Genomic DNA, 24,020 nt, shown 5'->3' on the forward strand with positions numbered 1-24,020 from the left:
TAAAATAATCAGCCAGCAGATTGAGGTGTTCATTCAGTCCCATCACTATCAGTGGCTTGCAAAATGGAAAACTGCCACTAAAATGTAGAGTAACTGATTTCCATGATTTTGGTTATATGTTGTCACATAGTCATCTGTGCCTTAACAAACCCATTAGGTTAATTAAAAGAAACTAACAGTATAAAGAGAGTGTCCACCTTAAAAGTGAATTTCTATTCCTGGCTCATGTGTCCTTACTTAAATATTCATTAATTATTATTAAGCATTTACACTGTAATAGTGCCTGAGGGCCAAAGCCAGACTGGGCCCCACTGTGCTAAGCACTGTACAAACATCATACGTGATAAGCTCTGGAGTAGAGACTAATTGGTAGAAAATAAAATACAAAATCAGACCGTGATTTTTATGCAAGGTTATAAAAATGCACAGTATTCACTTAAAACTAGAATAGTTTTGTCTTGAGCTACTTTTCTTTAGATAGCAAAAAAATAAAAATACGTAGGAAGCTCAGTTTTAATTTTTTTATATTATTGCTTTTTCAGAAAAAAAGTTGTCCAGAGAGCAACATAAAATCATTTAAACTTGGTGGTATTTTTTTCAGAACTATTGTGATCTCTTGGGTAAAAACTTTTTAAAGCAATGTGTGTTAAGTACTCAAATATTTCAGTAAAATACATACATCTAATTGTAAAACACCTTATCTCATTAAACAAAATGATTAACCAATTATTTACATAGTAGACTAACCTGTCCTGATAAAACCTACATACATTTTGTTTATATGATCTTTGGGACATGAAACTTGTCTTACACGTGTACAGCATCAGGCACACCAGGGGAGTACTATTGTATAACAATAAACTGGTTGACTTTAGCAGCATCAGCAGTATCTTAATGTAAAGTACAAGCTGGTAACAATGAAGTAAGAGAAGGTGTCAACTCTGCTCTCTCACATATTTGGTATATAAACAAATGGAGAATGTCATGCTGGGATTTCTGCTGTAATATAATTCTGAATGTGGTCAGGGAAAAGTGCCAGATGGGCAAGCTTTTGTACTTGTCTTCTTGATTGCTTAAGAGGATATGGTGAAAGCATGCCTTTAGATTGGAAAGCCTAATTTAAAATTAAAAAAACCCACAGGAAAAACAAAAAACAAAAAAAACTTTTGTGGCCTGTCCAGTTGAGGAAAAAATGTTTACTAAAGGGAAAACAATTATGATGGGAGCTCTGTCTTACTGAAGATGAATAATCCTTCCTGATTTACAGTGTGCTGCCTAGTTTCCTGAAAATATCTCATTTGCCAGGTTAACTGCTGACACAATCTCAGTGGATGAGAAATGTAATGAATTTTAACTGGACACAAATTAACTGCTTGAAAATCCACAGTACTGGTTTGGACTCCTAGAGATAACCACCAGCAAACATACGTTGAACTGAAGTCTGCCCAGTTGTTGGTGGTTGCAGTAGATTCTGTCAAAGCTGGAGCTGCCGGAGTTGGGGGTGTTTCACGCAAAGAAACTTTAGGTGCAACGGTAGTGTCAACTACTGGTTTTGCAGAGGTTGGAACTTCGTTGTCAGGTATTTTCTCTGCATAGTTTGCAGGGAACCATCCAGTCTTTCCCTTCAGTTCTCCTCCAAGCCACCCAGGTTCTCCAGTCTGGCTTTCATCCACCTGTAAGTACATTAAATAACAAGATTCAGAAACATTAGAAATATTTTTACTTAAAAATCCAGCTGCCATTCATAGTTGATTAGTTTTCTCCAGTTACTGTAAACTCAAAATTTTGTTACAAAATTGGACAATTTTTTTAAATATTCAGCTGTTCTTTATACAGCATACATAAATATGTAATGGTATGAGTATTGTCATGCAAAGTCATCCTTTTCATAATTAATACTTTCCCAAATTCAAATATTTGCATGGGACAGAAAAAGAAAAAAGACTGCCTAAATCTCAGGCTACGTCTACACTTGCGCACTTCCCTGAGTACTTGTCCATATACTGCTAGAACATGTACCTTGTATCCCCACAGAAGCCACATATTCTGGTTGCGCAAGAGTATATGCTGTGTACAGGCATATACCTGCATCCATGCTGCCCCTTTTTGGTACACGACAGTAGTGCTATTTCAGGGACAGTGTCCCAAAGTCCTTTGTGTCATAGGAGATGTTCTGGGAACCGCTTTGCTGCGTGTTCTCTCACCTCTCCCTTTTGCCAAACTGCGCCGAAGCCAAGGAGCAAGTCCACAATGTGGTTCTTCTCCTGCTACTGCTTGTGGGACTAATATTCATGCAGGCCAGTACCAGATAATGGATAGAAAGGGTCAGAAAAATTTGAAATGCTGAAGACAACTGACCAAAAGGGCAAACAAATATCTACTAGGCTTCCAAGGAACAGATGTGTTGAATGCTGGGATTGCAAAAGTATACCCATGGGTGGACTGCTGACCCTAGTTCCAGACAAACAGCATAGTGTGGTGGGACCACATCATCTGGGAAACCTGGGATGATGACCAGCGGCTGCAGAAATTCCGAATGAGGAAGCAGATCTCCATGGAGTTGTGCAACTTGCTTGCACCAACCCTTCAGTGCAGACCACTCAGTTTCAGAAATCCATACCAGTACAGAAGGAGGTGGCTATTACCCTTTGGATGCTGACAATACCTCATAGCTGCTGGTCAACTGCAAACAAGTTCATGGTTGAGAAGTCAACTGTCAGGGTGACAGTTGTACAGGTTTGTCATGCTATCAAAACTACAATCTACCCATGAGTGGCTGCCATAATTAAAGTCCCTGAAATTATAGCAGGATTTCAGAGGATGTGGTTTCCAAACTCTGTAGGCACCATCGAAGGAACACACATTCCAATACTTCCATTAAAAGGAGCTAGTGAATACGTGAACCAAAAAGGTTACTATTCACTCACTCATTCTCCAAGGCTCAGTGGACCACAAAGGTTGGTTCATGAACGCCTATGTTGGACACAGGAAAGGTTCATGACACCAGGGCGCTCAGGAGGTCAGGACTGTACCGTGAAGGGACTTCATGCCCCAGAAAAAACTTGGTTGTGTACGGTGTTTCTGTCCCCACAGTTATTTTGGGGGACCCCGCATACCCGCTCCCAATGTGGCTCAAAGCTGTACCCCAACATTGCTGACCTAAGAAAAAGAAAATGCAAGTACAGAGTAGCTGCAAAATGGTAGTGGAATGCACCTTTGAGAGCCTGAAAAGCTCGTTGGTGATGCCTGTGGACCCATCTGAATGCCACTGCAGTTCACAATAGCGTGGTGTGCTTTACCTCACACAACATTTGTGAGACTAAAGGGGAATACTTCCAGAATGAGTGAGCACAGGTCAGTTCTGGCTTTCAAAGCCTGCACAGACAGCTGGATCCCACCTACGTGCACACTGCAAATCTCCATTGCTCTTCAAGAACAGGAGCAATGTGATTTGCTCGCACATTGTGGATCAGGATGTAGCCAGAAGGTGACTTGGGATCATTCCAAGGAATCACTTTACAAAATCACTGCAGACACTTCTGCAAATCTATAGTAAGGATGGAAAAATTCTTTTGCATGGAAGCTACTTAATTTGAAATAGTAACGCTTCTGGTTGCAACTGTCTCTAGACTATTCCCCTCTACTGCTGATAGATCACTCTGCCTTAGGCCATGTGTCGACTTTTTGCCTGTCTGCTACTGTTCGTATCCCATACTCTTCAGTTCGCATAAAACAATTCATTATTTCTGCTTTGTGTTGGGCCTATCTCTGCCTCAGTTCTATTAATTCACAGCAAACACAGAAATAAACAGACTGCATGCTTGACTAGTCCAATGTGACTTTGCTGCAGTGCAGAGCAAAATTTACACAGCAGCAGCACTAAATACTATGTTGAGATGGCATTCTGAGTGACAGAAGGTCACTGTAGAGGACAAATCTTGCCAAATGGAGTGGGGGGGGGCCGAAGTAAATATCAGCATATGACTCTTCAAGTTGAATAATTCAAACTGTAGTAACATTTGCACATCATTTGCAATCTTTGGGAATTGCCAAGGTGATGACTGAAATCAATAATAAATAAGTTCAGCAATAATAGGTCACAATCAGTCTTTTTAACCTGTTAAAAAAGGGCTTCTTAAAAATGGACCACACTGACACAATTGCCTAAATGACTTAAAAATTTTTTGCACAAGTAGGTGAGAAATATACAAGAATGATTGTAAAAATTGATTAAAGGTTTCTTTAAGCAGAATTGAAAACTCTACAAATTCTTTAAATAGTCCAATCATGCGGATGAAATTTCCGTTTCTTCAATCAACATTCACTTTTGAAATATTCTATAAGCATGAAAAGCCATCTTTTACACTTTATAAAAAATTATGATTTCCCAGTTTTATAGAGGGTAGGTGTTTAAAAGTTTAAAGTATAGCACTGTATAACTTCAAAGAAGCAGCTTTTATAAGACTTCACAGGAAGAACACTCAATGACAAAAAAAAAAAAAATTAAAAGATCCAGTTACCTCTGGCATTTAATCAGATTGAAAACAAATGCTACCATTATATATCTTTTTTCAGCCATATATTCTATCAGCCAGAACACTATCCATTTCTTTTTAAAATCTACTTTCCCAAAAGCTGAATTTCATCTTAGATTTGCTTCTGAGATTAATGAAACTCCTGCTACTACCCAGAATGTAAGATCTTCCAAGCAGTGACCATCTTCTTACGTTTGTGCAGTACCTAACACAATAGGCATAGGCTCTGACATATTACAAACAACAATAATCATTTCCATCGCCATCAGTTGACAAAACTGACTACAGACTACTATGCATTATTATGAAATTGCTTTAGGCTCTGGGCAGAAATTGAGCTATTTGATCCTGAATTACGTTCCTCTAATACCCAGGCCACTAAGATCAATAATCCGAGTGTTCTTCATGGAATTACTTGCAAGTTCATTCCAAAACATTGAAGTATATAGGATATGGTTAGTGCCATCAGAATCTGCTGAGGAACTTCAGCTTGGTGCTAGGGGAGGGGATGGAAAGATGCCCAACCCAAAGGAAAACAAATGAACTCATTAACATCCACTCCGCTAGAGAAATATCCACCCAAAAGGAAAGATAAACAGCATTCCTCCATATAGAGTGGTAATAAAATAGAAGTTAGAAATTTATCAGTTTGAGAGGGAGCCTGGAATGGAAGGGGCTGTCTAGGTTCAAAAGTATTATCAATCCAAGACAAATGCAAGGTAAGGCTGTAAATAATTATCAATTCAATTTATACAAAAATAATCTTTAAAAAAATGTTTAAACTTTAAGGCACTTAGAAAGCCAAAAACTCCAAGTTAAAGGTAAAAATGAAAAAGTTAAACAACAGAAAGAACATAATTAAAAAGTTTATTTGACGTACTTTAACTCAACTCTCACCTGTATTCCCATCATGCATTCAGATTCTATGGCAGACCATGAATATATAACAAAATATCCCAGTATTATAGAGAGCCAACATCTGTATCTGGTACATACTTCCTGAACCCTTTGGTGATTTGTCTACACCCTAAAAATTAAATGCCCCCTTCCACACTGGTCCTGCAGTTCCACACATACATTACAGCAAAGGTGGAAAATGAATTTAAATTACTAGAGAGCTGGAGACCAGTTAAAGCTCAGTTCAGTCTCACAGGGAAAACAGTGTTTCAACCAACTCTTCAAACCATGTTGCAGCCCTGTTAAAGTCCAAGGCGGTAGCATGGTTCAGGAACGTGGTAACACAGCCTAAATCTTGGCTGCACTGTCAGACTGAACCATGCTTTAACTGTGTTCCCTCAAAATATTAGTAGTTACAAGTGAGGCAGGATCCCAGTTGTAGCTATTTAGTGTTCACCAGTCAGCATGGACCAATCCAAATCACAGTACTATAGGCCTTCACCTACATTAGAACATGATCGTTATCGGCTAATTTTACCCCAGTCCATGCTGGTTGGCCTAGACAAGCTGAAAGTTTAATCAGAGTTTAACTTGCATTTAAACGGTCATAAGGCCAGCCCACATAGGATTTTAGACAAACCTTAACACATAAGCTTGCAAACTGTTACTCTCCAAAAACTATAATTGACTTACACCTTTTAGAAGCATGACATGGCCATTTTTTTTGAATGCTTAAGTGATGTAGGCACTTAAGATCTTAAGTAACTTTAAACAATGGGACTTAAGTCTCAAAAATGTTACCCCAGATAAATTGAAAAAATATGTAACTTGATAGTAACAAAGCTATATTTATAAAAATGTATTAAAAGATTGTGCAGACTTTCTAACAGTCATACAGTATACTTACCCATTCCCTTTTAACCTCCAGCAGGAAAGCAAAGATTTGAAAGTAAGGCAGAATTATAACACATTTCACAAATTAAGCAATTACTAAAGAGCAGGAGAGCAATCCCACTAGAATCAGTTGTTAGCTCTTACAGTAATTAAAGATATTTAAATAAAAATAAGCCAAGGCCAGAGGCCAGTTTTTCCCTGTTATAATATAAATTAAAAGCAAAGTCTAAAGTCATATACAGGTGAATGCAGATTATCCAAAACATGATCTGAAATTCAGAAGTGTTCCCTGAAATCAGAATACTGATTTCCCCACATTTCATTATGTCCCCTGAGCCATTTAGTAAACTGATATTTAGACTTCCTCAAGCAAAGCTCAGTGTATGCCTGTACCTCTAGCAAACATTTTATTCCCGGATAAAGTATTAACTGGAATATTCCATTCTTCAATAACCTACAGAGCCCCACATGCCTGCATACTTGCTCATCTGACTGATGACTTGCCAACCTCACTTCTTTACTAAAGGATAAGTGACAAAATTTCAGTGAAATTATTGCACTTCAACTGGGTTTTGGGCCTCTTCCTAAATCATTCAGTAATGTCCCAATCCAGTGTTCATGATGTCATGAGATACTGCTGACTAAATCAAAGAGGAAGAAAAGGATGATCAGAGCTTCTTTTTACTACTGTCTAGATATCATTAAGATATGACAATTTAGAAAGTTTATTTTTCCAAAACCCAACTGAAGTTTTCCAGAGAGTGGGACAGTTCTTTAAAAACAGAACTCATTATGATAAGAAGATGAAGCATGAAGTAAGCTCATATTGCTTCTCTCTATAGTTTTTCATAAATAAATAAATATGTTAGTCTCTAAGGTGCCACAAGTCCTCCTTTTCTTTTTGTCAGACTGAAATTTTCTCTACTTTGTCCCTGCCTGAAAAAATATTTTTTAAAGTGTTTCAGCAAAACAATGCAGCCATTTTTAAGTAGGGAAAAATTCTTAAGAGGAAAAGTTATTTTATGAACAAGTAAAAACCTATACTGGATCATTATGACAAAGCAGAAATTGTAGAAAAAATATATTATTGGAGAAACAGTCATCATGTAATTAAAGTTTAACACAACATATATGATTGTGACCTTAATGTAGTCATTTCCTAACTCAGAGTAAGTGTTTAACATAGCATTAATTTAACTGTAACCTTCTCTTAATATAGTTGAGTTTTTAAAATTGGAATTAGAATAGTTTGCATTGTTATAGTACTACAGTTTTAGATAAGCTTTACAGCCCAAACAAATCTTTAATACTCTGTTCTGACTTCCAGATATAGCAACCATCCTCAGAAGTGACTATGACAGTTATGATTGTGTCACTTATTTGTCTTGACGACCAAATGTCTCACTGTAGACTAGTTGGCTTTGCAAACTTGTTCAGTCACTTTGGACTTCCCTGCCACCAAACTCATTTAGAGCTGAGTTATTATACTAAGACTGATACAGTTTGCTCATCAACTTTATCTATACCTCGCATTATAATGTACTTTAAGAAAAATGAACAGAGAATAGACTGGAGAATCACACCATCACTAGGAAAAGGCAGGTCTACATGATTGGGGACTCATTACTGAGAATAGACAAGCCTGTAACAAGAGCTGATCCAGAGAGCAGAAGGGTGTGCTGTCTGCCGGGTGCTAAGATATGGGATGTGGACCTGAGGCTGAAGAGGATCCTAACAGGAGCGGGAAAGAATCCATTGATTATCCTTCATGTGGGAACAAATGATACGGCTAGATTCTCACTGGAACATATCAAAGGAGACTATGCCAGGCTGGGGAAGACGCTTAAGGAAATCAAGGCTCAGGTGATCTTCAGTGGGATTCTGCCTGTTCCTAGAGAAGGGCAACAAAGGAGTAACAAGATTATGATGCTTAACAAATGGCTCAGGCAGTGGTGCTATAAGGAGGGCTTTGGGATGTATGGCCACTGGGAAGCATTCATGAACAGAGGACTGTTCTCTTGGGATGAACTTCACCTGAGTAAGGAGGCAAATAGACTTCTAGGATGGAGGATGGCACAACTGATCAAGAGAACTTTAAATTAGGAATTCAGGGGAGATGGTTGGGAGATGTCCAGGTAATCTCCACGCCAGATTTTCTCTTTGAGAAGGAAGAAAATGAAGTAAGAAAGGATACAGCTGTGGGTAGGAGAATGGACATAAGGCGGAAGGGCAGTGTACATACCAATCTAATAGGTAATATTGGCGGTAGAATGTCTGTGCCCAATCGGGTAAAGAATGTGAGTGAAACCAAACCGTAAAAATTAAGATGTTTGTATGCTAATGCGAGAAGCCTAGGTAACAAAATGGAGGAACCAGAGCTACTGGTGCAGGAAGTGAAACCAGATATTATAGGGATAACAGAAACATGGTGGAATAGTAGTCATGACTGGACTACAGGTATTGAAGGGTATGTGCTGTTTAGGAAAGACAGAAATAAAGGCAAAGGTGGTGGAGTAGCATTGTGTATCAATGATGAGGTAGACTGTAAAGAAATAAGAAGTGATGAAATGCATAAGACAGAGTCTGTCTGGGCAAAAATCACATCGGGGAAGAAAGCTACTAGAGCCTCCCCTGGGATAGTACTTGGGGTGTGCTATAGACCGCCGGGATCAGATTTGGATATGGATAGAGACCTCTTTAATGTTTTTAAAGAAGTAAATACTAATGGGAATTGTGTGATCATGGGAGACTAACTTCCCAGATATAGACTGGAGGACAAGTGCTAGTAATAATAATAGGGTTCAGATTTTCCTGGATACGATAGCTGATGGATTCCTTCACCAAGTAGTTGCTGAACTGACAAGAAGGGATGCCATGGTAGATTTGGTTTTGGTGAGCAGTGAGGACCTCATAGAAGAAATGGTTGTAGGGGACAATCTTGGTTCGAGCGATCATGAGCTAATTCAGTTCAAACTAAATGGAAGGATAAACAAAAACAGATCTGTGACTAGGGTTTTTTATTTCAAAAAGGCTAACTTTAAAAAATTAAGGAAATTAGTTAGGGAAGTGGATTGGACTAAAAAATATGTGGATCTAAAGGCGGAGGAGGCCTGGGATTACTTCAAGTCAAAGTTGCAGAAACTATCAGAAGCCTGCATCCCAAGAAAGGGGGGAAAATTCATAGGCAGGAGTTGTAGACCGAGCTGGATGAGCAAGCATCTCAGAGAGGTGATTAAGAAAAAGCAGAAAGCCTACAAGGAATGGAAGATGGGAGGAATTAGCAAGGAAAGCTACCTTACTGAGGTCAGAACAGGTAGGGATAAAGTGAGGAAAAAGGCCAAAAGCCATGTAGAGTTGGACCTTGCAAAGGGAATTAAAAGCAATAGTAAAAGGTTCTATAGCCATATAAAGAAGAAGAAAACAAAGAAAGAAGAAGTGGGACCACTAAACACTGAGGATGGAGTGGAGGTTAAGGATAATCTAGGCATGGCCCAATATCTAAACAAATACTTTGCCTCAGTCTTTAATGAGGAGCTTAGGGTTAATGGTAGGACGACAAATGGGAAGGAGGACATGGAGGTAGATATTACCACATCTGAGGTAGAAGCCAATCTCGAACAGCTTAATGGGACTAAATCGGGGAGCCCGGATAATCTTCATCCAAGATTATTAAAGGAACTGGCACATGAAATTGCAAGCCCATTAGCAAGAATTTTTAATGAATCCGTAAACTCAGGGGTTGTACTGTGCGACTGGAGAATTGCTTACATAGTTCCTATTTTTAAGAAAGGGGAAAAAAGCAATCCGAGAAACTACAGGCCTGTTAGTTTGACATCTGTAGTATGCAAGATCTTGGAAAAAATTTTGAAAGAGAAAGTAGTTAAGGACATTGAGGTCAATGGTAATTGGGACAAAATACAACATGGCTTTACAAAAGGTAGATCATGTCAAACCAACCTGATCTTCTCCTTTGAGAAGGTAACAGATTTTTTAGACAAAGGGAAAGCAGTGGATCTAATTTACCTAGATTTCAGTAAGGCATTTGATACGGTTCCACATGGAGAATTATTAGCTAAATTGGAAAAGATGGGGATCAATATGAAAATTGAAAGGTGGATAAGGAACTGGTTAAAGGGGAGACTACAGAGCGTGACAATGAAAGGTGAACTGTCAGGCTGGAAGGAGGTTACTAGTGGAGTTCCTCAAGGATCGGTTTTGGGACCAATCTTTTTATTACTGACCTTGGCACAAAAAGCAGAAATGTGCTAATAAAGTTTGCGGATGACACAAAGCTGGGAGGTATTGCCAATACAGAGAAGGACGGGGATATCATACAGGAAGATCTGGATGACCTTGTAAACTGGAGTAATAGTAATAGGATGAAATTTAATAGTGAAAAGTGCAAGGTCATGCATTTAGGGATTAATAACAAGAATTTCTGTTATAAACTGGGGCGCATCACTTGGAAGTAACAGAGGAGGAGAAGGACCTCAGAGTATTGGTTGATCACAGGATGACTATGAGCCGCCAATGTGATATGGCCATGAAAAAAGCTAATGCGGTCTTGGGATGCATCAGGCGAGGTATTTCCAGTAGAGATAAGGAGGTGTTAGTACCGTTATACAAGACATTGGGCGAGACCTCATCTGGAATAGTGTGTGCAGTTCTGGTCTCCCATGTTTAAGAAGGATGAATTCAAACTGGAACAGGTACAGAGAAGGGCTACTAGGATGATCCAAGGAATGGAAAACCTGTCTTATGAAAGGAGACTCAAAGAGCTTGGTTTGTTTAGCCTAACCAAAAGAAGGCTGAGAGGATATGTGATTGCTATTTATAAATATATTAGAGGGATAAATACCACAGAGGGAGAAGAATGATTTAAGCTCAGTACCAGTGTGGACACAAGAACAAATGGATATAAACTGGCCATCAGGAAGTTTAGACTTGAAATTAGATGAAGTTTCTAACCATCAGAGGAGTGAAGTTCTGGAACAGCCTTCCTCCAAAGGAAGCAGTGGAGGCAAAAGACATAGCTGGCTTCAAGACTAAGCTTGATAAGTTTATGGAGGACATGATATAATGGGATAGCCTAATTTTGGAAATTAACTGATCTTCGACTATTAGCGGTAGATATGCCCAATGGCCTGTGATGGGATGTTAGACGGGGTGGGATCTGAGTTACTACAGAGAATTCTTTCCCAGGTGTCTGGCTGGTGAGTCTTGCCCACATGCTCAGGGTTTAGCTGATCGCCATATTTGGGGTCAGGAAGGAATTTTCCTCCAGGGGAGATTGGCAGAGGCCCTGGGGGTTTTTCGCCTTCCTCTACAGCGTGGGGCATGGGTCACTTGCTGGGGGATTCTCTGCACCTTGAAGTCTTTAAACCATGATTTGAGGACTTCAATAGTTCAGACATAAGTTAGGGGTTTGTTACAGGAGTTGGTGGGTAAGCTTCTGTGGCCTGTGTTGTGCAGAAGATCAGACTAGATGATCATAATGGTCCCTTCTGACCCTAAAACCTATGATTCTAATCTTATCACATCACATCCACCACAATCCCTCCACTGCCAACAGGACAGCTATACAGTCCCTGAAATCTAATCACCAGTGATCAAACCAGCAGACAAAGGGGATACCATCATAGTCCTCAACCATGATGTCTACATTGAGGCCAACCCACAACTCTCCGACACTATCGACTACCCTACACCATAATTAACCCAGAAATTTAAGGATATCATCAAATTCTTCCCCAAACAACTCCAAGAGGAATTCTACAAACTCATCCCGTGAACCCTTTCTACATGCTTCCCAAGATATACAAACAAGGAAACCCAGGCAGACGCATCATATCTCGCCACAGTACTCTTACTGAAGTAATATTGGGACTCTGAGAAACCATCCTCAAATCACTCACAACACAAAGGGCCATCTTCCTCCGGGACACAACCGACTTCCTCCACAAACTCTGCAACATTAACAACCTCCTTCAGAACACCAGCCTTGCCACCATGAATGTCACCTCCCTATACACCAACATCCCTCAATGACAGCATAGCTGCTTGCCTCAAATATTTACAAGACAATGGACAACCCTCAGATATGCATCCCAAACACACTGCCAAACTCATCCACTTCATCCTCACTTATAACAATTTTACATTCACCATCACCACATTTTGTCCAAACCATGGGAACAGCCATGGGTACTAATATGGCTCCCCAATATGCAAACCTCTTCATGGGCCATTTTGAAGAATTTCTGGACAAATCCACCACAAAACCTGAAATCCATTCATGATATTTTCATCCTCTGGATAGACAACAAACTCCCTCAGATTTCTACCACAATTTCAACCACCACCAAATGTCCATTAAACTCCCTCTGGAACACCCCCACACCAGCACCAACTTCCTGGACACCATGATCTGTTTCCAACAATGGAACCCTACGAACAACCATATACAAGAAACCCACAGATTACTATACCTGTCTTCACAGAGCCAGTAACCACCCGAAACACACCAAGAAATCTAATCTACAGCCAGGCACTCAAACCACAGAATATGCTCTGAGGAGAAAGTCCAGGATACACACAATAATACATTCAAAACCGCCTTCACCAAACAAGGACGCTCCAGAGAAGTAGATCACATCATGGAACAGACCACCCAAACAGAACCTACTTCAAACACAGAAATAACTGCCCCTTCCCCCGCCCCTCCAGACTGTATAGCCCTACTTGTCACCTACCACCCCATACTGGAACCCATACAGGGTATTATCAAACAATTACAACCCATATTCGATGGGGAACCCATCCTGAAAGAAATCTTTCCTGAACCCCCACTTCAAACCTCCAAACAAACCCCGCCACCCCCAAACTCTCCAAGCTCATCATCAGAAGCAAGCTCCCCACGGACGAGGACACACCAAATGAAAGTGGCAACAGACCCTGCCAGAAAAACAGATGCAAAACCTGCAGACATATCTCCACTGCTACAATGATCAACACTCTCCACAATACACCTTTCAAGATCCCGGGGTTCTACACATACCTATCACAACATATTGTGTACCTCATCCAGTGCACTAAATGCTCCAATAGAAAATCTGTGGTTGAAACCAGACAGTCACTATGCTCTCAAATGAATTCACAGAAAAATGATAAGACACAAAAATGCTACATCACCTGTGGTGAACACTTTTCACCAAGTGATCACTCTATATCTGACCTTTCAGTCTTCATCCTCAAATGAAACCTGCACTATACTTTAAAAATCATGGACTGAATAGAGACACTGGATTTATGGCTTAGCACAACAATCTATAACCCACTAACAACCCCCCTTTCCTCCCTATGCTTTAGAGGGGTGTTAACAGGCAATTTCACCGTGCATGTTCCCTTGAAATATGTGTTAACTAATTTATGGTAAACTGTTCTATTTTGTATTTAGCTATGACACTCTGAGTAAGGGCATGTCTTCACCTACAGTGGTGCATTTGCACCTGTGCAGCTGCACCACTGTAGCACGTTAGTGAAGACACTACTACACCAACCGGAGAGCTTCTCCAGTTGGCGTAGTTAATCCACCTCCCTGGCAGTAGCTAAGTCAGTAGGAGAAGTTCCACACCCATGAGCAATATAGTTATACTGAAATAGGTCTGTAGCGTAGGACTGGCCTAAGTTTCCCAGACTTGAAGAAGAGCTCTGTGTAAGCTCGACAGCTTGTCTCTCTCACCAACAGAAATTGGTCCAGTAAAAGATATTACCTCACCCACCTTGCTTCTCTCATTATTCTAACAGCAGAGATAATAAATGATAGCACATATTGTACATTTCAGTCTTTATAACTTACTTGTAATACTTGTGGTATATGTAAATTCAAAGTTAGGCTGAATAAAATACTGGTATAAAAATAGAAGCAGAGATGTAAAACAAAGTACAGTTTTTCAAGCAACATCACACTCTTCTTACCATGACTATGTCACCAGGCTGAATAGTGATTTCATCATGGCTTCTGGCTTCAAAAGGATACAACGCTCGATAATATACTATTTTTACATCCTCCTGAGCAGAAATAGTTAGTGGAGCTTTTTCTATATAGAGAGGAAGAAAAATACATATTAAAAACTCAACAAAAATGTTTGTGAAACACTTTAGAAGAAGAGAGGTAAAAAAAATGAGAGGTAAAGTGTTAATTAATTATCACAATGCCCCTGAGAGGCAGAGTAGATACTATCCCCATTTTACATAAGGGGAAATAAGCAAACAAATAATTAAACTTACATTTTATCTCTATTTTCTCCTTTAGCACCACTTATTTAAAATAATATGCTTTTGGCTTTTATGAAACACACAGCTATTTATATAGAAAATACCTGCATTTAAAACCATGTACAATGATTTTACAACTTTTCCTGTTTTGCTTTTAAGCATTGCACTGACATAATGGATTAACTTGATCAGTAAGTTCCTGGTATAGATGGTCATTATCCATATAGTGACCTTTTACAGCCTCGTTAAACCGCATCTGGCAAATACTATATGGCTGATGGGTAACATCTAGTGTATTTATTCCCCCTTAACTGGTTTTAAGTTTTTTTCCCAAACAATTTGGTTTTGTTTGTTTTTTTAAATTGTATAGGACTAGCTAGTTACATACTGCCTCTACTTTGAAGGAGATGTTATAGACTACCATACAAACTGTACATGGGGTGAAGGAAGTGATTTTTGAAATGCAATTTCGCCTCTAAAAGGTGAAACATGGCAACATTATTTTATCTCATTATTTTGAGAAATAATAGTTTGTTGGAGACAAGCACCAGCTTACAGCTAAATTCTCTTCTCCAAGCTGCATGGTGCATCTCATCCAGTCCCCTTCACTCCCTATGTGACTTCTATTAAATTCCACACTTGTAGGGAGAGCAACAACACTCAGAGAGATATGTGATGCAGAGTGGACAATGTAAGCCTTAAACCATTTATTTAAACAAGATTAGTGACTTAGTTTCAATACAGAATATACAACATATGGAATAAGAAGACAGGACGTAAGGAGGAGGAGTCTATGGGCATGTCTACACTATGAAATTAGGTCGAATTTATAGAAGTCGATTTTTTAAAAAGTGATTTTATACAGTTGATTGTGTGTGTCCCCACGCTAATGCACTAAGTGCATTAAATTGGCGGAGTGTGTCCACCGAGGCGAGCGTCGACTTTCAGAGTGTTGCACTGTGGGTAGCTATCCCACAGTTACCGCAGTCTCCACCACCCATTAGAATTCCAGGTTAAGCTCCCAATGCCTGTTGGGGCAAAAACATTGTCGTGGGTGGTTTTGGTTACATGTCGTCAATCGCCCCTCCCTCCGTGAAAGCAACGGCAGACAATTGTTTTGCGCCTTCTTTTCTGTGCGGGTGCCATACTGCTTTCAGCAGATGGTGCAGTAGGACTGCTAATCGTCATAGTCATCCACTGCTTCCGCTGCCACTCTGCTCTTCGGATGCTATGAATCCACCTCGCTGGTTGTCTATATGACCGTCATCATGCAACGCTTCTGCTGGCACTCTGCTCTCCTGCTGGTCTCGCAGGGCCGCTTCTGCTGCAAATCTGCTCGGCTGCTCTTGTCTCGCCATACCACAAGCGTGCAGCCCGCTCAACTGTTGTGTCCTGGCAGCAGACAGTGCAGTAGGTCTGCAAAACTGGTCATCCAACCACCGCTTCCCCTTCAACTCTGCTCTCCTGCAGACGCCATACCATGGCAAGCATGGAGCTTGCTCAGATCACCGCAGCAGTTATGAGCATTGTAAACACCTCGTGCATTATCATGCAGTATATGCAGAACCAGAACCTGCAAAAGCAGGCAAGGAGGCGATGGCAGAGTGGTGACGAGAGTGACGAGGACATGGACACATTTCTCTCAAAGCACAGGCCCCGGCAATTTGGCCATCCTGGTGGCAATGGGGCAGGCTCATGCTGTGGAACGCCGATTCTGGGCCCAGGAAACAAGCATAGAGTGGTGGGACCGCATAGTGTTGCGGGTCTGGGATGACTCCAAGTGGCTGCAAAACTTTCACATGCGTAAGGGCACTTTCATGGAACTTTGTGACTTGCTTTCCCCTGCCCTGAAGCACAAGAATACCAAGATGAGAGCAGCCCGCACAGTTCACAAGCGAGTGGCAATAGCCCTCTGGAAGCTTGCAATGTCAGACAGCTACCGGTCAGTCGGGAATCAATTTGGAGTGAGCAAACCTACTGTGGGGGCTGCTGTGATGCAAGTAGCTCACGCAATCACTGAGCTGCTGCTATCAAGGGTAGTGACTCTGGGAAATGTGCAGGTCATAGTGGATGGTTTTGCTGCAATGGGATTCCCTAACTGTGGTGGGGGCAATAGAGGGAACCCATATCCCTATCTTGGGACTGGACCACCAAGGCAGCCAGTACATAAACCAAAAGGGGTACTTTTCAGTGGTGCTGCAAGCACTGGTGGATCACAAGGGATGTTTCACCAACATCAATGTGGGATGTCCAGGAAAGGTACATGACGCTCACATCTTCAGGAACTCTGGTCTGTATGAACAGCTGCAGCAAGGGACTTACTTTCCAGACCAGAAAATAACTGTTGGGGATGTTGAAATGCCTATAGTTATCCTTCGGAACCCAGCCTACCCCTTAATGCCATGGCTCATGAAGCCATACACAGGCACCCTGGACAGTAGTCAGGAGCTGTTCAACTACAGGCTGAGCAAGTGCAGAATGGTGGTAGAATGTGCATTTGGATGTTTAAAAGCGCACTGGTGCAGTTTACTGATTTGGTTAGACCTCAGCGAAACCAATATTCCCATTGTTGTTACTGCTTGCTGTGTGCTCCACAATCTCTGGGAGAGTAAGGGGGAGACATTTATGGCAGGGTGGGAAGTTGAGGCAAATTGCCTGGCCGCTGATTACGCGCAGCCACACACCAGGGAGGTTAGAAGAGCACAGCAGGGCACACTGCACATCAGAGAAGCTTTGAAAGCCAGTTTCATGACTGGCCAGGCTACGGTGTGACAGTTCTGTTCGTTTCTCCTTGATGAAAACCCACTCCCTTGGTTCACTCTGCTTCCCTGTAAGCCAACCGCCTTCCCCTCCCACCTTTGATCACCGCTTGCAGGGGCAATAAAGTCATTGTTGTTTCAAATTCATGCATTCTTTATTAATTCATCACACAAATAGGGGGATAACTGCCAAGGTAGCCCGGGAGGGTTGGGAGAGGACAGAAGCACCGGGTGGGTGGTGGATAAGGGGAGGAGGGAAGGACAAGGCCACACTGCACTTCAAAACTTATTGAATGCCAACCTTCTGTTGCTTGGGCAGTCCTCTGGGGTGGAGTGGTTGGATGCCCGGAGCCCTCCCGCCCCCCCACCACGTTCTTGGGCATCTGGGTGAGGAGGCTTCAGAACTTGGGGAGGAGGGCGGTTGGTTACACAGGGGCTGCAGTGGCAGTCTGTGCCTTTCCTGCACCTCAACCATATGCCAGAGCACATCAGTTTGATCCTCCAGTAGCCTCAGCATTGCATCCTGCCTCCTTTCATCATGCTGCCGCCACCCTTCCTCTTGATCCCGCCACCTCTCCTGTTGCTCCAGCCATCTATCCTCTCGCACATCCCTCCTGTCCTCGCGTTCATTTTGTGCTTTCCTGGACTCTGCCATTGTCTGCCTCCATGCATTCTGCTGGGCTCTTTCAGGTTGGGTGGATTGCGTGAGCTCAGAGAACATTTCATCGCGAGTGTGGTTTTTTCACCTTCTTATCTGCGCTAGCCTCTGGGATGGAGATGTTAGTCGCAGCGTTGAAACATTTGCAGCTGCAGGAGGAAAAAAAGGGAGATTAAAATTGAAAAAAAGACACATTGGCCATTTAAAAGGAGGGGCTGATGTTTTTGGATTAACATGCAGCACAAACCCAACTAATCCCCCCCCATGCCCAACTCTCTGGGATGATCGCTTCACCCCTCCCCCCACCGCGTGGCTAACAGCGGGGATGATTTCTTTTCAGCCACCGGCAAACAGCCCAGCAGGAATGGCCACCTCTGATGTCCCCTTAATAAAATCCCCTTTTTCAACCTGGTGACCATGAATGATATCACTCTCCTGAGGATAACACAGAGAGATAAAGAACGGATGTTGCTTGAATGCCAGCAAGCATCGGGACAACACGCTGCCATGCTTTCTTATGCAATGATTCCAGACTACGTGCTACTGGCCTGCCGTGGTAAAGTGTTCTACCATGGAGGATGCAATAAGGCTGCCCTCCTCAGAAACCTTTTGCAAAGGCTTCGGGAGTACCTCCAGGACAGCTTCATTGAGATGTCCCTGGAGGATTTCTGCCCCATCCCCAGACACGTTAACAGACTTTTCCAGTAGCTGTACTGGCCGCGAATGCATCCCAAGTCTTCAGGGCAAATTAATTATTAAACACGCTTGCTTTTAAACCATGTATTATATTTACAAAGGTACACTCACCAGAGGTGCCTTCTCCACCTTCGAGGTCCGGGAGCTCGGGTTGGGAGGGCATTGGCTACAGGGTGATAAACAGTTCCTGGCTGTCAGGGAGAACGGTTTCTCTACTTGCCTGGTGTGCACTATCATCTTCCTTGTCTCCAAAATCCTCATCCCTGTTGCGTGAGACTCCCTTGCAGGAGTCCATGTACAAGTGTGGGGTAGTTGTAGGGGCACGCCCTAGAACTGCATGCAGCTCATCATACAAGTGGCATGTCTGGTGTTCTGACCCCAAACGGATGTTTGCCTCTTGGGTTTTTTGGTAGGCTTGCCTGAGCTCCTTAAGTTTCACGCTGCACTGCTGCGGATCCCTGTGATAGCCTCTGTAATTCATGCCCTTGGAGATTTTTTCAAATATTTTGGCATTTCATCTTTTGGAATGGAGTTCTGATAGCACGGATTCATCTCCCCATACAGCGATCAGATCCAGTACCTCCCATTTGATCCATGCTGGAGCTCTTCTGCGATTCTGGGACTCCATGGTCATCTCTGCTGATGAGCTCTGTGTGGTCACGCCACGGTGGCCAAACAGCAAATGAAATTCAAAAGTTTGCGGGGCTTTTCTTGTGTACCTGGCCAGTGCATCCGAGTTGAGAGTGCTGTCCAGAGCGACCACAATGGAGCACTGTCGGATTGCTCCTAGAGGCCAATACCGTTGAATTGCGTCCACACTAACCCAAATTTGACCTGGCAATGTCGATTTCAGCACTAATCCCCTCATTGGGGAGGAGTACAGAAATCGATTTTAAGAGCCCATTAAGTTGACAAAAATGGCTTCGTTGTGTGGACAGGTGCAGGGTTAAATTGATCTAATGCTGCTAAATTCAACCTAAACTCGTAGTGTAGACCAGGGCTTTGCTTTAGCAGCTGTATGCAAAAGATTTCCTTACTCTTCCATACCTGCACTTGACCAGGGCGCCTGGATGGCTGGCTTGGCTGGCTCCTGATGTTGATGGAAAAGTTTATTCAGTTTATCTTGCATTTCCTGTTTGCCCTTATCGTCACTGTCTGTCTTCTTGATTATTTCTTCCCTTTTTGGCTTTTCATTTTCCTGAAGTTTTTTTTGCCGCTCTTCCTCCTGTTGCACTCGATCAAACCACTGTTTATCCCTTTCCTGGATTCGTCTGTCAATTACAATTTTTTTAAAGCAGACAAAGGGAAGTAAACATAATATTTAGTTTTCCTTATGAATATGTGATTCATGTTATTAGCTTACATATTTCCTATCATCATTAATAGAACTATCAAGAACACCCATCCCACAGAATCTCCTTACTGGTGAAAAATCCTAGAAGACATGACATTTTGAAAACCCTGCCAGTAGAGTCAGCATCAAATGAGGAAGAGCCATGCTAGTGACTCTCAGCCAACTAAGAGAAGACTACAAAAAACTAAATTTAACAGAAATCAGAGTAATTGCCCAAAAAAATATCTAGCACCAAGATACTATAACAATTCATCAGGTAAGGTTGCAACTCAGTTCTTAATATAACCCTATATTTTCAGCCATGCATATGAAATCTGTGGGTTTACAATCGGAGTTCTGCAGAAGCACCTCTAAGAGGCAAACAGTGAAATAATGAGAGTTTCAAGGATTCCTGAATGGTAAATGGTTCACTAATTTTGTGCTGGAGTTGTCTGCAAGCAGAGAAAAAAAAAATTAACACCTTGGTCTTGCAGCAATCTTGGAGATCTAGAACTGTTAGCGTTCACCCTCTCAAACTTGGCTAAGATATTTCTTTAAAAATGTAGAGTCACAGTCATTACTGTGAAGTTATCCATTTAAATCTACCTAGTAATCAGATGTGAATATGTTAACATGTAATCTGTCTTGAGCTGGTATTACTATGAGAATCATGTTTCGCATTCCCTGACTATGTTGCAAATTCAACAATATTTTATGTTTTATTTCTGTAGTTTTGCATAGTTCTATTAATACAATCCACAGAAAATCATTCTAAGAGTGACAAACTGTAGAAAAAATTCACATAATTCGTTTGAAGATATAAAAATCCTTGAAGTGTTAGAGCTTAAATTTAGGCACTTCAAGTTTTAAAGTGACAATACTGAAAAGTAAGCCATCTTATATCTGCTCAGGAAATGTAAGGTTATATTTTTGTGTTTCAAAATACTTATACCTAAACAAGACAGGCCAACTGAACAAACCTTTTGGATATACTAAATACTAAATTTCCTGAAGACAGTTTTGTTACAAGAGCAAGTCTGCCAACCCTCCAGGATTCTCCTGGAGTCCCCAGGAATTAAAGATTAATCTTTAATTAAAGATGATGTCATGTGATGAAACCTTCAGGAATACGTTCAACCAAAATTGGAAACCCTATACAAGAGTCTGGCTTTGTGCCTTTAAAACTGCATCTCTCTCAACATGCGCGCCTTTCCTGCATCGCACTAGGCAGCCTAGAGGACAGAACATTCAGAATGATTATTGCTTTAAATCAGCATGATCGTTTCTCTTTTTCACTATACTCTCCCCCCCCCCCCCGCCAGACACACACACACACACACACACACACACACACACACCCCTGTATAGAACATTAGCTTTGCGGGGCTTCACAATGCAGGAGCCATGAAAGAGAACTAGCCAATCAGTCATGCTCATCCTCTCTCACTAGCAGACATTTACCAATCCCTACTCAGACTCAAACTGGCCAAGAGAACAGATTAGCACCCTGGTAAGGGTGCTAAAGGGGCAGCAAGTGTAAACTGCTATATTCCTGTTCTGCCTATTGCCTAGATCTTCCTCCTTTCCTTTCCTTGCACTTTATAGATCAGCCTTGCACACATCATAAAAATTGAGCATCCCAGGCACAAATTCTACCAGCCCATCCTTTGCACAATTGGATTAAAACTAAAACAGACACTGAACCTAATGATACTCTGTCTGCCAAAAAAAATATTTCCCTCAGAGTATTTCCCCATAGAATTTTGCAAGGCTATGACATACACACACGTTACCTCTGACATTTTGCTCTTCTGGCAATTTCATGCTTGCTTTCTGGAATCACTGATAGTTGCTGATGACAGGTTTGTCATTTATGGACTTGGCCTTTTGTAGAGCACACCATTTTGTTTAATTAAGAGGACTGCGATATTTACACCAGAGTCCTGGCAACACAGTTAAATTTGCAAGTGGTCAAGAGTTACCTTCCAAGCCAACTGAAGACTGGGTTGATGCCTAACCAGCACAGCCACCATAATGTTCTGATTCGACTTGAATCAACAAGAATATTTTATCTTTCTGTGCAAGATATGAAGCTACTCACCAAAACAGCTTGTACAGGACAGCAGGCTGTGTTTAGGCCTCAATACTGGCAGTAGTATTAGACTGCTTGGGATAGCAGAAGAGTTATGTAATACCAGCATCAATACATTGTTAGGAATAAGGTGTAAGACCAATAATAGTAAAAGGAAATACTGTTTCTCCAGCTTACAAATACTGCCAGGGCTTTCTGACTTCCGGTTATGTCATTTAACTTCACATAGTAAAGCTGCAGCCCTTTCAGCCATTTGTTTCAAACATTAGTCTGTGTATCCTCGTTAGTGCGTGCTCTTGCAAAACATTTAGAGTCTATTATTCAGAAGTCTTGCTATAATACTATTAGACTGCACTATATAGAAACATTCAGGGAAAATCTTCTCTAGACAGCATGATGCAGCATTTAATGGTGTTAAGTGTACTTAGTTTGTTCAAAGAGGGTTCTATATGGCTTATATTGCAATCATTGATAGTAAATACTGCTTTAGCTAGAAAGTTGTGAGTTTTTAATTATGTTTTTTAGTACAGTGGTTAAGACTCACCACTCAAAATCAAGTTTAATATAACTGATGGGGATGGGACCAGCAGAGGATAATGGCTTTATAGAGGAGCTGCACGATTCATCCCCCTGGTGGGCATTAAAGGTCTAACTGTTAACAGAATCAATGCACTTCTGCTCCATGTGAGAAGACAAGGCGAAAGGGATATGAAGAGATTGAGAAGATGCTTCCTGCAGCAAAACATGCAATGGAGTTTGACACAGACCTTGCATGGAAGCAGTTGGAGCTCTGTTGCTTATGAAAAAATGTTTCTTCCCTTACCCTAGCCTCACAGATTTTTCTAGTGCGCAACTGGGTTACTCTGGGATTTGGCCCTTAAATCAGGAATTAACAAGTGAAAACAGACTTTAGCTATTTTCTCTTCTCTCCCCAACACCACATCTCCACTTTAGGAAGGTTCCTGTCCCAAAACTATGGCCATTTCTGGTCGTATTACTCAAATACTTTTCTTCTCCAGCACAATCCCCTAAGGCTATGTCCACATAGCAAAGAAAAAACCGTGACTGGCCCATGCCAGCTGAGTCAGGCTCACAGGCCCAGGTTGCAAGGCTGTTCCATTGCTGTGTAGACCTCTAAGTTCCCAAGCTCTGGGACCCTCTCACCTTGCAGGTGCTGTTCTAGACTCCTCTGCTAAAGAAACAGAACTGAGTTATTTGTGCTATGCTCAGTGCATAGTTGTCATCATTTCAAATAAAGTCAAAACAAGTTAATATAAACTTGGGGTTGTGGCTCCTAGGCCCTCATTCATCCAAAGGTTGGGTGCACATGCTGAGGAATTTTAAGTTATTCTTTCTCTGATTTAACTATAAATGCAGAGTAAACTGAAAGTTAGCAAACTACTCAAAACCCCATCCCTTTCCCACAACAGTACAAAGATGTAGGATGTCTCCTGCTAGCTACAATAAAAGCAGCAAACACTCCCACTATCCTATGGTATGTAGATGTCTCTCCTAGCTTCTTTCTCTCTTCCATTTACTTTTCTCACCTATTCTCTAGCCTGTTCTATCTACATTCCATTCTTTTCTCTCACTTGTATATTTTTGTCATCTTTTCTCTTCCATTGAAAGGCAGCAGGAGATTAAACTGGGAGATTTAAAATATTATCCAAGAGACAAATCAGTTATTTTCTATTTACTTGTTATTTTGACCTTTCAGAAAACTTTAGGGGGCAATGTTAAGGTTGGTGGTGGTAAAAGACAGGTGGCACAAGCAAATGGATTAATGATTATGTAACTGTGGGGAATCAGATGGAACCCTAAACTGTTTGTCTCCAGACATACCCATTAGAACTGCATGGGGCCTAGAATTTCCATCTTC

The 24,020-nt window shown here is 41.4% G+C and overlaps 1 protein-coding gene across 25 annotated transcripts in view; it reads right to left on the bottom strand.

Moving 5' to 3' along the window:
• The window catches only part of ITSN1 (intersectin 1), a 236,254-nt gene that overhangs the window by 86,530 nt on the left and 125,704 nt on the right, over nucleotides 1-24,020 (bottom strand). For all 25 annotated transcript variants that reach the window (XR_006283914.1, XM_043522810.1, XM_043522801.1 and 22 more), the window contains 3 exons: nucleotides 19,764-19,987; nucleotides 14,304-14,425; nucleotides 1,429-1,673 (listed from right to left, as the gene is read on the bottom strand). Coding sequence is in view for 24 of the 25 variants with exons in the window: in XM_043522810.1 (XP_043378745.1) it covers nucleotides 1,429-1,673; nucleotides 14,304-14,425; nucleotides 19,764-19,987 (591 nt within the window). In the remaining variant the exon portion in view is untranslated. The remainder of the gene's footprint in view (nucleotides 1-1,428; nucleotides 1,674-14,303; nucleotides 14,426-19,763; nucleotides 19,988-24,020) is intronic.

Source organism: Chelonia mydas, chromosome 1 (assembly GCF_015237465.2).
Source record: "Chelonia mydas isolate rCheMyd1 chromosome 1, rCheMyd1.pri.v2, whole genome shotgun sequence".
NCBI lineage: Eukaryota > Metazoa > Chordata > Testudines > Cheloniidae > Chelonia > Chelonia mydas.